This window comes from Salmo salar, chromosome 12 (assembly GCF_965601325.2).
Source record: "Salmo salar chromosome 12, fSalSal1, whole genome shotgun sequence".
NCBI lineage: Eukaryota > Metazoa > Chordata > Actinopteri > Salmoniformes > Salmonidae > Salmo > Salmo salar.
Genome location: NC_138302.1, coordinates 6,360,688 through 6,376,794, shown reverse-complemented (window position 1 = coordinate 6,376,794; position 16,107 = coordinate 6,360,688). Strand labels below are relative to the sequence as shown.

Sequence of the window (16,107 nt, the reverse complement as noted above, 5' to 3'; positions counted from 1 at the left end):
GTAATCAGGCCATCAGGCCTACTACTGTTGTGTAGTACAGTATTTAAATTCTCTCATTAAAAAAATCTGCACTAATCCATCAACACACGGTTCACTTTGTACGTTTACATATAATATTACACTTCGATTAAACAAACGTTTGCCCCCCCCAAATTTTTTAAAATTGTTATTATCACCTGCGTTACCCACTCCAATCAGCAGATAGCGATGTGCATATTTTAGGCGATGCTGCCAGTGTGACGTCTAATGTAGCGGACGGGACACTTCTTCAACAGGAACAACAGTTAGTCGGCCACCTTCGTAGCCGAAAACATTAAATGTTTTTAGGCTGTTTTGATGTACATTAGTCAGTGTGTTTTAAACATACTTCTGTTTTGTCTACTTGCTGGTCCATTTAATGTATTATTTACGTTGTTTATCAGGTAGCTGGCTTGCCAAATTAGCTTTGCACTAGGCTAATCGCTAATGCTAAGTAGCTAGCTAGCTAACATCCCCGACCATGAGTTCACTAAACTACTCCACTCCTGCTAAAGAAGAGGAGGCCGTCACAGTTAAACAAGAAGTAGAGGATGAGGCTTTTACAGTGAAAGAAGAAGAGAAAGAAGTTACAGTGAACGAAGCTTTCGAAGTGAAAGAAGAGGAAGGAGAGGAAGAGGAGATGGGAGACCAGAGTAACACCAGTAAGTATGGTCTTAAAAACTGGGGCACAAACTCTTCAGTCCTTGAATATTGCTAGGTCACATGTTTGAAAACCAGCTATTGAAATGTAAAAGTTACTAATATTTATTTATAAACGTGGAAGTGCTTTATTGGAAAACCATAGGGTGAACAATCCTATGGGAAAACCTACCATGTGAACGATCCTGATTGTTTTAGGTTTCTAGGTCACATTGTGAATGAGCTATTGAAATTAAGTTATTTGTTAAACATTTTATTATATAAATGAAAATAGTGTGCAACACTGGACAGTTGAAATGAGGTTTCTAAATCATGTGGTGAAAGAGGTGATTCTCATGAAAAGTGTCTGTGGACATATTTCTCATTACGTAACACTTGTTCAAGTTGCTGTAAAAACTCCAATATTTGTTTGTATAAAGTTTTATTCCCCCCATGATGCATCATCTAGTGGAGTAGTCCTTAGATGAGCACACGTTATTTAACATTTCACTTACATGCGTTCAGAATGAGGGTCTTTTCTCAAACACCCCCTTTATGACACTGAACCTTGTCAATACCAAAATGACAAAAAAGCAAAAATTTGAGAAAACTTAGAGACCCATTACCTTACCAACATGGAGACATGAATGTGCTTTAGTGATGTGGTAAACACTTAGAGAACCATTACCTTACCAACATGGAGACATGAATGTGCTTTAGTGATGTGGTAAATATTTAGAGACCCATTACCTTACCAACATGGAGACATGAATGGGCTTTAGTGATGTGGTAAATACTTAGAGACCCATTACCTTACCAACATGGAGACATGAATGGGCTTTAGTGATGTGGTAAACACTTAGAGAACCATTACCTTACCAACATGGAGACATGAATGTGCTTTAGTGATGTGGTAAACACTTAGAGAACCATTACCTTACCAACATGGAGACATGAATGTGCTTTAGTGATGTGGTCAACACTTAGAGAACCATTACCTTACCAACATGGAGACATGAATGGGCTTTAGTGATGTGGTCAACACTTAGAGAACCATTACCTTACCAACATGGAGACATGAATGGGCTTGAGTGATGTGGTAAACACTTAGAGAACCATTACCTTACCAACATGGAGACATGAATGGGCTTGAGTGATGTGGTAAACACTTAGAGACCCATTACCTTACCAACATGGAGACATGAATGGGCTTTAGTGATGTGGTCAACACTTAGAGGACCATTACCTTACCAACATGGAGACATGAATGGGCTTTAGTGATGTGGTAAACAGTTTGCTGACTCATATGTCTCCTATTACTTCCAGATGAAGCTAAGGGCCTCTCATTACTAAAACACACATTTCTCTTTACCGCATCATTTTTAGGCCCGTTTCGGTAATGAGAACCTTCATTTCAGTAATGATAATAAGCTAATTCTAATGTATCGTCAATGGGTGTGCTGTGCTGGTAACTTTCATTATTTACTAGGACCACTGCTTTCACCTATTGTATAGATTATTTTGTAAACCAAGAGTTATCTGATTAAGTAGGGTTTGTCAATAAATATGGGTGTAAAAACCCTACTGTGAGGGAAAAAAGTATTTTATCCCCAGCTGATTTTGTACATTTGCCCACTGACAAAGAAATGATCAGTCTATAATTTTAATGGTAGGTTTATTTGAACAGTGAGAGACAGAATAACAACAAAAAAATCCAGAAAAATACATGTTAAAAAATGTTATAAATTGATTTGCATTTTAATGAGGGAAATAAGTATTTGACCCCTCTGCAAAACATGACTTAGTAATTGGTGGCAAAACCCTTGTTGGCAATCACAGAGGGCCAACTACAAGAAACGTCTGAAACCAGGTTTGCACACATCTCAGGAGGGATTTTGTCCCACTCCTCTTTGCAGATCTTCTCCAAGTCATTAAGGTTTCGAGGCTGACGTTTGGCAACTCGAACCTTCAGCTCCCTCCACAGATTTTCTATGGGATTAAGGTCTGGAGACTGGCTAGGCCACTCCAGGACCTTAATGTGCTCTTCTTGAGCCACTTCTTTGTAGCCTTGGCCGTGTGTTTTGGGTCATTGTTATGCTGGAATACCCATCCACAACCCATTTTCAATGCCCTTGCTGAGGGAAGGAGGTTCTCACCCAAGATTTGATGGTACATGGCCCCATCCATCGTCCCTTTGATGCGGTGAAGTTGTCCTGTCCCCTTAGCAGAAAAACACCCCCAAAGCATAATGTTTCCACCTCCATGTTTGACGGTGGGGATGGTGTTCTTAGGGTCATAGGCAGCATTCCTCCTCCTCCAAACACGGCGAGTTGAGTTGATGCCAAAGAGCTCCATTTTGGTCTCATCTGACCACAACACTTTCACCCAGTTGTCCTCTGAATCATTCAGATGTTCATTGGCAAACTTCAGACGGGCATGTATATGTGCTTTCTTGAGCAGGGGGACTTTGCAGGCGCTGCAGAATTTCAGTCCTTCACGGCGTAGTGTGTTACCAATTGTTTTCTTGGTGACTATGGTCCCAGCTGCCTTGAGATCATTGACAAGATCCTCCCGTGTAGTTCTGGGCTGATTCCTCACCGTTCTCATGATCATTGCAACTCCACGAGGTGAGATCCTGCATGGAGCCGCAGGCCGAGGGAGATTGACAGTTCTTTTGTGTTTCTTCCAGTTGCGAATAATCGCACCAACTGTTGTCACCTTCTCACCAAGCTGCTTGGCGATGGTCTTGTAGCCCATTCCAGCCTTGTGTAGGTCTACAATCTTGTCCCTGACATCCTTGGAGAGCTCTTTGGTCTTGGCCATGATGGAGAGTTTGGAATCTGATTGCTTCTGTGGACAGGTGTCTTTTATACAGGTAACAAGCTGCGGTTAGGGGCACTCCCTTTAAGAGTGCGCTCCTAATCTCAGCTTGTTACCTGTATAAAAGACACCTGGGAGCCAAAAATCTTTCTGATTGAGAGGGGGTCAAATACTTATTTCCCCCATTAAAATGCAAATCAATTTATAACATTTTTGACATGCGTTTTTCTGGATTTTTTTGTTGTCATTCTGTCTCTCACTGTTCAAATAAACCTACCATTAAAATTATAGACTGATCATTTCTTTGTCAGTGGGCAAATGTACAAAATCAGCTGGGGATCAAATACTTTTTTCCCCTCACTGTAGGGTTTTTACACCCTACAATCTGGAGTTTGTGTTTCAGCAAAGAGCAACACTGCCACTTAAAGAAGGATATCCCCCCCCATTTTGACATGCGCACCTGTTTTAGCACCTACCTATAGTGTTGTTAGATATCCCACCTGTTATAACACCTACCTATAGTGTTGTTAGATATCCTACCTGTTATAACACCTACCTATAGTGTTGTTAGATATCCCACCTGTTATAACACCCACCTATAGTGTTGTTAGATATCCCACCTGTTATAACACCTACCTATAGTGTTGTTAGATATCCCACCTGTTATAACACCCACCTATAGTGTTGTTAGATATCCCACCTACCTATAGTGTTGTTAGATATCCCACCTACCTATAGTGTTGTTAGATATCCCACCTACCTATAGTGTTGTTAGATATCCCACCTACCTATAGTGTTGTTAGATATCCCACCTGTTGTAACACCTACCTATAGTGTTGTTAGATATCCCACCTGTTATAACACCTACCTATAGTGTTGTTAGATATCCCAGTTGTTGGTCTATATCCCACATATTTAGATACTTAATTAAAAGTCATATCATGTTATGCCATTTTCCCTTAGAATCCTATTCAACATAGAAATACATCTACAATACCTGAGAACCACACTTATCCACGTCTGATAGAGATCAGTACAGTTTGATGATGTATTGGGTTACTGAATCTCTGATAGAGATCAGTACAGTTTGATGATGTATTGGGTTACTGAATCTCTGATAGAGATCAGTACAGTTTGATGATGTATTGGGTTACTGAATCTCTGATAGAGATCAGTACAGTCTGATGATGTATTGGGTTACTGAATCTCTGATAGAGATCAGTACAGTTTGATGATGTATTGGGTTACTGAATCTCTGATAGAGATCAGTACAGTTTGATGATGTATTGGGTTACTGAATCTCTGATAGAGATCAGTACAGTTTGATGATGTATTGGGTTACTGAATCTCTGATAGAGATCAGTACAGTTTGACGATGTATTGGGTTACTGAATCTCTGATAGAGATCAGTACAGTTTGACGATGTATTGGGTTACTGAATCTCTGATCAGTGGGTAACAGCCGGCCCCCCTACCAAGATGGTACCGTAATGCACCAATATTTAGGAAATATTAGTCTCAGTAAAACGGATACTATGTAATGTTGTCTTAATATGATTGATTGTGCATTTTGTTCTTTATCCAAATGTGTACATAAAAATAACATAATTATTACGAAGTAGATAAATACAGATCTGAATCTTAGTGATCCAAGAGCAATTATGGTGGAAAATATTTATATTTTTGTCAAGTGACAGCTATTTTCTCTGTTATCCTGTTGGGGCTAGGGGGCAGTATTTTCACGGCTGGATAAAAAAACGTACCCGATTTAATCTGGTTACTAATCCTACCCAGTAACTAGAATATGCATATACTTATTATATATGGATAGAAAACACCCTAAAGTTTCTAAAACTGTTTGAATGGTGTCTGTGGTATAACAGAACTCATTTGGCAGGCAAAACCCTGAGACAGATTCTGACAGGAAGTGGATACCTGATGTGTTGAATTACCTTTAAGCCTATGCCATTGAAACACACAGGGGCTTATTAATCTTTTGGCACTTCCTATTGCTTCCACTAGATGTCACCAGCCTTTACAAAGTGTTTTGAGTCTTCTACTGTGAGATCTGACCGAATAAGAGCCTTGGAACGGTGATGGCCGATTAGACTCTGGCGCGCGAGGTCATGTTGGGTACCCTCGTTCCAATACGTTTTAAAAGAGAATGCATTCGTCCACCTTGAATATTATTCATGTTCTGGTTAAAAAAGGCACTAATGATTTATGCTATACAACGTTTGACATGTTTGAACGAACGTAAATATATTTTTTCCCCTCGTTCATGAAGTGAAGTCCGGCGGGCTTAGATCATGTGCTAACAACACGGAGCTTTTTGGACATAAATGATGAGCTTTTTTGAACAAAACTACATTCGTTATGGACCTGGGATTCCTGGAAGTGACATCTGATGAAGAGAATCAAAGGTAATGGATTATTTACATAGTATTTTCGATTTTAGAGCTCTCCAACATGGCCGTTCGTCTGTATCGCAAAGCGTATTTTTCTGGGCGCAGTGCTCAGATTATTGCAAAGTGTGATTTCCCAGTAAGGTTATTTTTAAATCTGGCAAGTCGATTGCGTTCAAGAGATGTAAATCTATAATTCTTTAAATGACAATATAATATTTTACCAATGTTTTCTAATATTAATTATTTAATTTGTTGTGCTGACTTGACTGCCGGTTATTGGAGGGAAACGATTTCCTGAACATCAACGCCATAGTAAAACGCTGTTTTTGGATATAAATATGAACTTGATAGAACTAAAAATGCATGTATTGTCTAACATAATGTCCTAGGAGTGTCATCTGATGGAGATTGTCAAAGGTTAGTGCATCATTTTAGCTGGTTTTATGGTTTTGGTGACGCCTGTCTTTGAATTGACAAAACATTACACACAGCTATTGTCAATGTACTCTCCTAACAATCTAACTTTATGCTTTCGCCGTAAAGCCTTTTTGAAATCGGACAACGTGGTTAGATTAAGGAGATGTTTATCTTTCAAAGGGTGTAAGATAGTTGTATGTTTGAAAAATTTGAATTTTGACATTTATTTGGTTTCAAATTTGCCGCTCTTGAAATGCACCTGCTGTTGATAGGGTGCACCACGGGTGGCACGCTAGCGTCCCACATAGCCCCAAGAGCTTAAACTAATCTATAATGAGCCTTTGGCTGATCAGTGGGCCAGCCCACTTACCAAGATGGGCCAGCCCCCCTACCTAGATGGGCCGGCTCGGTTTTCTGATAGGCTGAGCTGAGGTCCCCCTACCAAGATGGGCCAGCTCGGTTTTCTGATAGGCTGAGCTAAGTTCACACAAACTCACATTCAAAGTCAACCGCAGCATCAGCAAAGAGACCTGCGTTTGACTCTGTCAGTGCAGGTTGGAGAGGGGGGGCGAGCGCAAGATCATGGACCGTATGAAATGGAAAGGGGGTGACGGCGGTCTGGGTGGGGGGGCGATCAGACAGCCAAGATCATGGACCGTATGAAATGGAAAGGGGGACTCTGTCATCAGTTAGACAGCCAAGATCATGGACCGTATGAAATGGAAAGAGTGACTAAACGTGGAAAGAACACTTTCTACATTGTCACCTCACTCAAAACGTTTTTGGGTTGGCTAAAACAATTATTTGGTCAAACAGTAAAGTGCATTATCCTCGTGATTCCTGTAGTGAAAGTGTGTATGCCCTACCCCTGTTTCACCGGGGCCTGCTGCTGTAATGAGCGAGCCACTCTCCTCTTGCCCCGTGCGCTCCAGAGAAAGATGCAGAAATAAGCTTTTTGTGAGTATAGAAAAATTCTGCAATCTTTTATTTCAGCTCATGAAAGATGGGGCCAACACTTTACATGTTGTTTATGTTTTCGTAAGGTATATTATTATAGAAACCGCTCAGGCAATAAACATGACATTATCTATTATTATAGAGCTCTGCTCAGCCTGTAAACATGACATTATCTATTATTGTAGAGCTCTGCTCAGCCTATAAACATGACATTATCTATTATTATAGAGCTCTGCTCAGCCTCTAACCATGAAATTCCATGAAACAAAAATAGATTTGAAGCTTTACTGTTAGTGGTGATAAGTGGCAGTGAAGCAGGGCTCCCTTGTAATAGATTATATTTGAAGCTCTACTGTTAGTGGTGATATGTAGCAGTGAAGCAGGGCTCCCTTGTAATAGATTAGATTTGAAGCTCTACTGTTAGTGGTGATAAGTAGCAGTGAAGCAGGGCTCCCTTGTAATAGATCTGTATCTCAATGGGTCTCCCCACTAAAATAAAGGTGAAATAAAACAATGTTTTATTATTATTTCGCACTTGTTGCAAATATCTCAATGCCCGATTGTTTGAAAAAAGTATACTTCAACAATATTGAAGTACTGTATGTCAACACGACAACTCACACACCAAAAAAACGGCACAGATTGGCCCATAGGTGGCACTGTAAGAAGCATTCAAAGTAGAAGGTTCAGCCCGCCACCCTGTTTGACGTACTCAAATCATGTCCGTCTCTCGTACGTTTGAGTAAAGATAAAACAAATAAACAATATCTCTAAAGATTAAATAAAATTCCATCTTTGTTAAAAATAAAAATAATTGTCTTCAATTAAACTGTAATAACTCCACTTCTCTCTATCAACTTGAAAACTTGAAGTGTTTTGATCGTTACATGTCCACAAGGGAGGATGTATAATATGTATAATACTTCCATGCTGCTGTCTCTGTCAGCCTGGACCTCGCTTTGTTCACGGGGGGCTTTGTCATTCTGAAACAAGGAAAGAGCCTTCATCAAACTGTTGCCACGAAGTTGGAAGCACAGAATCGTCAAGAATGTTATTGTATGCTGTAGCGTCTAAGGCACTGCATCGCAGTCACTACAGACCCAGGTTCGATCCCAGGCTGTGTCGCAGCCGGCCACGACAGGGTTACCCATGAGGCGGCGCACAATTGGCCCAGCGTCGTCCGGGTTAGGGGAGGGTTTAGCCAGCCGGGATGTTCTTGTCCCATCGCGCTCTAGCGACTCCTTGTGGCGGGCAGGGCACATTCACGCTGATGCGGTCACCAGTTGTACGGTGTTTCCTCTGACACATTGGTGCGGCTGGCTTCCGGGTTAAGCGAGCAGTGTGTCAAGAAGCAGTGTGGCTTGGCAGGGTCATGTTTTCGGAGGACGCATGACTCTCGACCTTCGTCTCTCCTGAGTCCGTACGGGAGTTGCAGCGATGGGACAAGACTGTAACTACCAATTGGAAATCACTAAATATGGGAGAAAAAGGGGGTAAAAAAAATGATAAATACGATTTCCCTTCAAGGGGCCCGAAACATGATAAACAGACCATTATGCCTTCTTCATCAAACTTTACAGTTGGCCCTATGCTTTGGGGCAGGTAGCGTTCTCCTGGCATCTGCCAAACCCAGATTTGTCCCTTGGACTGCCAGATGGTGAAGCGTGATTCATCCCTCCAGAGAACGCATTTCCACTGCTCCAGAGTTCAATGGTGGCGAGCTTTACACCACTCCAGCCGACGGCATTGCGCATGTTGATTTTAGGCTTGTCTGCGGCTGCTCGGCCATGGAAACCCATTTCATGAAGCTTCCGACTAACAGTTCTTGTGCTGATGTTGCTTTCAGAGGCAGTTTGGAACTCGGTAGTGAGTGTTGTAGCCGAGGACAGACTATTTTTACACGCTACGTGCATCAGCACTCGGTGGTCTCGTTCTGTGAGCTTGTGTGGCCTACCACTTTGCGGCTGAGCCGTTGTTGCTCCTAGACGTTTCCACTTCACAATAACAGCACTTACAGTTGACTGGGGCAGCTCTAGCTGGGCAGAAATTTGACGAACTGACTTGTTGGAAAGTTGGCATCCTATGACGGTTCCATGTTGAAAGTCACTGAGCTCTTCAGTAAGGCCATTCTACTGCCAATGTTTGTCTATGGAGATTGCATGGCGGTATGCTCAATTTTATACACCTGCCAGCAACGGGTGTGGCTGACAGCTGAATCCACTCATTTGAATGGGTGTCCACATACTGCTGTATATATATTGTGTATATTTATTATGATAAACACAAGTGTTTTTTTAAATACCGTAAATTCCGGACTATAAGCCGCAACTTTTTTCCCCACGCTTTGAACCTCGCGGCTTAAACAATGACGCGGCTAATATGGGTTTTTACCACTTTCAAATTTTTTTTCTCAAAAAAAAAAACATTCTGTGACGTGCTCAGTTTTTTGGCGGCATGAAGCTTTCATTAGACCAATGAAATTGCCGATCTGGTTAAGGTCAAACAGTGACGAGAGCGACAATGAAAATGATCCAATATCGGATGAAGCAATTCTGAGGCTATTCAACTCCGACACCGAAGGAGATGACCTAAGTGGTTTCAGTGCACAGGAGGAGGAAGATAGTGACCAATGACTTTCTTGGTAGGCTACTGTTTACTGCTAATTTTTTATTTTTTGTTACAAGCAGTGTTTCGTTAAAGCCTATTTATTTTTGTTACAAGCCGTGCTTCGTTAAAGCCTGTGTAAAGTTAATTTGTTTCAATGTACCGGTAGGCACCTGCGGCTTATAGACATGTGCGGCTTATTTATGTTCAAAATAATATTTTTTTAATTCAGTGGGTGCGGCTTATATTCAGGTGCGCTCAATAGTCCGGAAATTACGGTATTGGAAATATTCTGAAAACCTGACCACAAATGTTCTGAACTCAGGTTATGGAGGGATCTAGTCTGGCTTAAAACTCATAGGAAGTAGGATTGCGTAAATCTGGTAACTTTCCATAAATTCCCTGGTTTTCCAGAAAACCCGGTCAGAAGATTCTCGGAATCAGGAGGGAATAAGTACACATAGTACACATAGTAAGTAGTACTATATAGTCAATATCAGCATACACGTGTAATAGTAGGTATTACTATATAGTACACGTGCAATAGTAGGTATTACTATATAGTACACATGTAATAGTAGGCATTACTATATAGTACACGTGTAATAGTAGGTATTATATAGCACACGTGTAATAGTAAGTAGTACTGTATAGTCAATATCAGCATACGTGTAATAGTAGGTATTACTATATAGTGCATGTGTAATAGTAGGTTGTACATGTGTAATAGTAGGCATTACTATACAGTACACGTAATAGTATGTTTTACTATATAGCACACGTGTAATAGTAGGCATTACTATATTGCACACGCGTAATAGTAGGTATTACTATATAGTACACGTGTAATAGTAGGTATTACTGTGTAGCACACGTGTAATAGTAGGTATTACAATCCCATTTTAAAGTAAATAGATGTAGTCAATATCAGCATAGAATATGTAAAAATTAAATAAACTACATTTCCCAAGGGCCCTCCCCAAGTCGCAGCTGGTATAAACCTCCTCCTTCTATTCTAATGGCCCATCCACAGGGCTCCTTCTATTCTAAGGGGCCCGTCCACAGGGCCCCCTCTGTTCTAATGGGCCCGTCCACAGGGCCCCCTCTGTTCTAATGGGCCCGTCCACAGGGCCCCCTCTGTTCTAATGGGCCCGTCCACAGGGCCCCCTCTGTTCTAATGGGCCCGTCCACAGGGCCCCCTCTGTTCTAATGGGGCCCGTCCACAGGGCCCCCTCTGTTCTAATGGCCCGTAATCTAAATATCAAATAAATTCTACTGGACTAGAAAAGGAGAATAATGGACCGAACAAAACCAATTATGGTGAAATACAAATAAATACATGTAAAACCTAATAATGTTTGTCCAGTCGCTGTTTGATAGGGACATAGTATAAACAATTCAACAGATCATGATTTGCCTGGGATATTCTTAGTGCATCTAGGCGGGTCAAAAGAAAATAATAACTGAACCCGGCGGACAGACACAGCCCATTAAACCACATAGGAAGATAGTTTTATCACATGGAGGTTTCATTCAGGGCTCTGTTTAGTATTTAACTAAATCATTTGTTTGTCTTTAGCAGGAGAGCGACCAGACTCTCACTCTGACAGCGGGAAATGTCATTCAGGGGAACCAGACCCAGAGACGTCCAAACCAGCGAGACGACACCACTGCTCCCAGTGTGGAAAAAGTTTTATCCGATCACAACAACTGAAATCACACAAGAGAACACACACAGGAGAAAAGCCTTACCACTGTTCCCAGTGTGGAAAGTGTTTTACTCGGTTAGATTACCTGAAAAGTCATAAGCAAATACACTCTGGAGAGAAGCCGTACTCCTGTTCCCATTGTGGAAAAAGTATTAGGTGGTTAGGGACTCTGAAATCGCATGAGCGAATGCACACACAAAAAAAGCTCTACCAATGTTCTTTGTGTGGAAAGCGGTTTACCCAGTTAGAAGCCCTGATTATGCATGACAGGACACACACAGGAGGGGATAAGACCTACCACTGCTCCCAGTGTGGAAAGAGATTTAATTGGTTAAGGCACCTGAATAAGCATGAAAGAATACATACACAGGAGGAGAAGACATACCACTGCTCTCATTGTGGAAAGACATTTTCCCAGTTAGAGGACCTGAAATCACATGAGAAAATAGAGAGGTTGTGTTCTGACTTGTGTTTTTGACTGATCATTTGTTTTTGTTTAATCCTCATGAAATCAAATTGTATATATGAAACCAGAATAAGTTTACTTTTGTTGTTTTTTCATTTAGAGACATGATCATGTCTAATATCAGATGTCTATTGGGTTTTGATGATGAGCTTTGTTTGATTTGATACAAGTATAAATCCTCTGTTGTTCATCATATGCTTTTCATATTGCAAAATGTACATAATTATATAAGTAGCCTTTCACAAGCCTTTGTATTTGATTATGGATCCCTGCTACTCTTCCTGGGGTCCTGCAAAATTAAGGCAGTTCTACATTTTTATAACATTACAATACATTCATAACAGATTTCACAACATATTAAGTGTGTGCCCTCAGGCCTCTACTACCACATATCTACAACACAATCCATGTGTACATGTGTGTACAGAGCAACGACTTTCCCAGTTGTTTTAAAAGTCCCATTATTCCACCATGAGAAAACACGGATTTGATTAATGCAACATACTTTTCTGGATTAAAATATTAATATCTTTGAACTGTGTTAGCCACTAGTGGATGTTCATTATATACATATGTATTGTTACACCATGCAGGTGGAGTAAAGACCTAGTCTGTTCATTTTAATATTATCTGTTAGTCTACTTGAATTAATATGAAATTGCCTTATGTGCTGTTCGGATGCTGAATTTATGGCGATTTGAACTGAATAGAAAAATAACAGTAAACATTTTGACCCCCACGTGTGATGCAGCGCCCTCTTTGGCCAATCAGTGTAATTTAGCAAATGCCGGATCAATGGAAAGACTCATCATTCACCCAAGTTTCGTCAAAGTTAGGCCAGTGGTGTCAGCTATTTTTGGGGTTAGCTAGACTCATATCCCTGAGCATGTGTGCCAAATTTCAGCACTCTGAGTCAAATAGATCAAGAGATATAAACATGTGCCCATTATAGCTCCACCGTGTGGTTGATATGAATGTTATTTAATATATTGAGTCTTGACAGTGTCTGCAAATGTTGTTACAATACGAATATCCTTGACTGATTTATATGTCTTTATGTGACAGTGCACATGGGTGTTTAGAGACCTTTGGCCATAGATGCCACATATCAAGTTTGGTGCAGATCGATCATTCGGTGCCAGAAGAGTAGCGTTTTAAGTGTTTTTCACAAAATTCAAAAGTTACCACAAAGTCAGAAGGCCCGCATACTTGACCAATCAGATGAGGGAGTGTATTCAGATTTGCGGGAAAACATTTGTTTAAATGACATTCCGAAAGTATACAGACCCCTTGACTTTTTCCACATTTTGTTACGTTACAGCCTTATTCTAAAATTGATTAAATAAAATCCTCAATATACAAACAATACCCCATAATGACATCACAATACCCCATAATGACATCACAATACCCCATAATGACAAAGCGAAAACGGGTTTTTAGAAATGTTTGCAAATGTATTAAAAATAAAAAGACATACCTTATTTACATAAGTATTCAGACCCTTTGCTGTAAGATTCGAAATTGATCTCAGGTGCATCCTGTTTTAATTAATTGGACATGATTTGGAAAGGCACACACTTGTCTATATAAGGTCGTACAGTTGACAGTGCGTGTCAGAGTAAAAACCAAGCAATGAGGTCGGAGGAATTGTCCGTAGCACTCCGTGACAGGATTGTGTTGAGGCACAGATCTGGAGAATGGTACCAAAAAATGTCTGCAGCATTGAACACAGTTGCATCCGTCATTCTTAAATTTAAGGAATTTGGAACCACCAAGACTCTTCCTAGACCTGGCCGAACTGAGCAATCAGGGGAGAAGGACCTTGGTCAGGGACCAAGAACTCCTGGCAGAGCTCCAGACTTCCTCTGTGGAGATGGGAGAACCTTCCAGAAGGACAACCATCTCTGCAGAATTCCACCAATCCGGCTTTTATAATCGAGTGAACAGACAGAAGCCACTCCGTAAAAAGGCACATAACAGCCCACTTGGAGTTTGCCAAAAGGTACCTATAGACTCTCAGACCATGAAAAACAAGATTCTCTGGTCTGATGAAACCAAGATTTAACTCTTTGGCCTGAATGCCAAGTGTCACGTCTGGAGGAAACCTGGCACCATCCCTACAGTGAAGCATGGTGGTGGCAGCATCATGCTGTGGGGAAGTTTTTCCGTGGCAGGGACTGTGAGACTTGTCAGGATCGAGGGAAAGATGAACGGAGAAAAGTACAGAGATTCTTGATGAAAACCTGCTCCAGAGCACTCAGGACCTCAGACTAAGGGCGAAGGTTCACCTTCCAACAGGTCAACAACCCTAAGCACACAGCCAAGACAACGCAGTAGCGGCTTCGGGACAAGTCTCTGAATGTCATTGAGTGGCCCAACCAGAGCCCGGACTTGAACTTGATCGAACATCTCTGGAGACCTGAAAATAGCTGTGCAGCGATGCTCCCCATCCAACCTGACAGAGCTTGAGAGGATCTGCAGAGAAAAATGGGAGAAACTTCACAAATACTGTTGTGCCAAGCTTGTAGCGTCATACCCAAGAAGACTCGAGGCTGTAATTGCTGCCCAAGGTGCTTCTGAATATTTATGTAAATGTCATATGTATTTTTATTTTAGAAATTTTAACATTTCAAACAACCAGTTTTTGCTTTGTCATTATGGGGTATTGTGTGTAGATTGATGACATTCGGGAACAAGAATTGGCAATGTCACTCAAATTCATAACATTGAGAAAGGACAATTATTTTGGTCAAAAGGGTAAGTAGTATGCTCTTCTTTCAGATGCCTAGTAGCTAACTGTTAATAGCCTCATCTAAAATGAGTTCGCTAGCTGGCATCAGGGATTCCATTCCAAGCACAGAGGAGTTATTCTACTGGATAGAGAAACGTTGTTAGTTTCCATACAAGTCTTTCATTCTAATAGTAATATATATGTTGTTGACCTTCACCAGACGTCCAGCCTTTAACAGGAAAACAACAGTTGGGAGAGGAAAAGGCTCCTATTTAAATGGGGTTCCATTTCAAGTTGTTGGCACAAAGACATATGAATGTCACCGAGGGGTAAGACAAACAAAGGGAATATGAGGCTGAATTTACAAGGCGGCAGTAATTGCTTAGACTGGTCATTGAAATTTATAAAATACATTTTAACAACATTCATTTCATTTTAATCATGTTGAATTACTAACTAACAATGGAATGTTCCTCAACAAAATGGAAGAAGATGGGACTTTAAAACAGATGTCCCAACTCTGTGGTCACTAAAGATCCAATGGCACTTATGAAGCCGGTCATCTGATTGGTCGAGGAGTCGGGCCTTCTGACATTGTGACTGTGGTAACTAGTGACGACCATGGGTCCCTGAGGCAAATTGGTTCCTTGTGAGGAAAGGGACCTATGTACTGATGACTTTAGGTCAAACGGGTGGAAAGGGCGTGACCTTTCAAAAGTTTACATTATCAGCGCCACCATCTGGCCAATCAGTGTCATTTTGTAAATGCCAGATCTCTATGGCAAGACGCATCATTCACCCAAGTTTCGTCAAAATCAGGCCAGTGTTGTCTGAGATATCGCATGTGACTAAGGTACCAACATACTAAAAGTACTAACGGAATAAGACCGTTCCACAGTCACGTCCACAATTCATCTAAGGGAACAATTAAGAGCAGCTTGGCAGGGTTAAGAGCTTTGCTTGAAGTAACGATTGGATTCATACAACCGCTCTCAACACTGCAGCAGACTCCCTCGTTGGTCTAGGGTCGAAATTAGGTATAATAACAAACTCTCACAGAAGTCCTCCACCTGTGCTTCCGTTGTGGGTGTGGTAGAAAAATCAACTGTTATTTGGATGCAAATAACATATAAAGCATTATAATTTCCCCCGACAATGGAAGAACTGCTCAAGCACGCTTCATGAAACAGTCGTACTACACCTGCACCACGCCGAAAGAGCTGCCGAACAATCGTAAAAAGTACAACAATGCGCACTCTATTGTTTCAGAAGGCTAACCAATCTCCTTGCTCCGTCCAAACGCTACGCCACAAACATTAGTTTGTTCTCCGCAATG

The 16,107-nt window shown here is 41.1% G+C and overlaps 1 protein-coding gene across 2 annotated transcripts; it reads left to right on the top strand.

Annotated features, from left to right (window-relative positions):
* Positions 1 to 245: 245 nt before the first annotated feature.
* Positions 246 to 12,573, top strand: zn391 (Zinc finger protein 391). 2 transcript variants are annotated; one of them, NM_001146648.1, is given in 2 exon segments: positions 246 to 680; positions 11,445 to 12,571. In NM_001146648.1, coding segments are annotated over 2 exon segments (786 nt in total). In that variant the 5' UTR covers positions 246 to 499; the 3' UTR covers positions 12,050 to 12,571.
* The last annotated feature ends 3,534 nt before the right edge of the window (positions 12,574 to 16,107 follow it).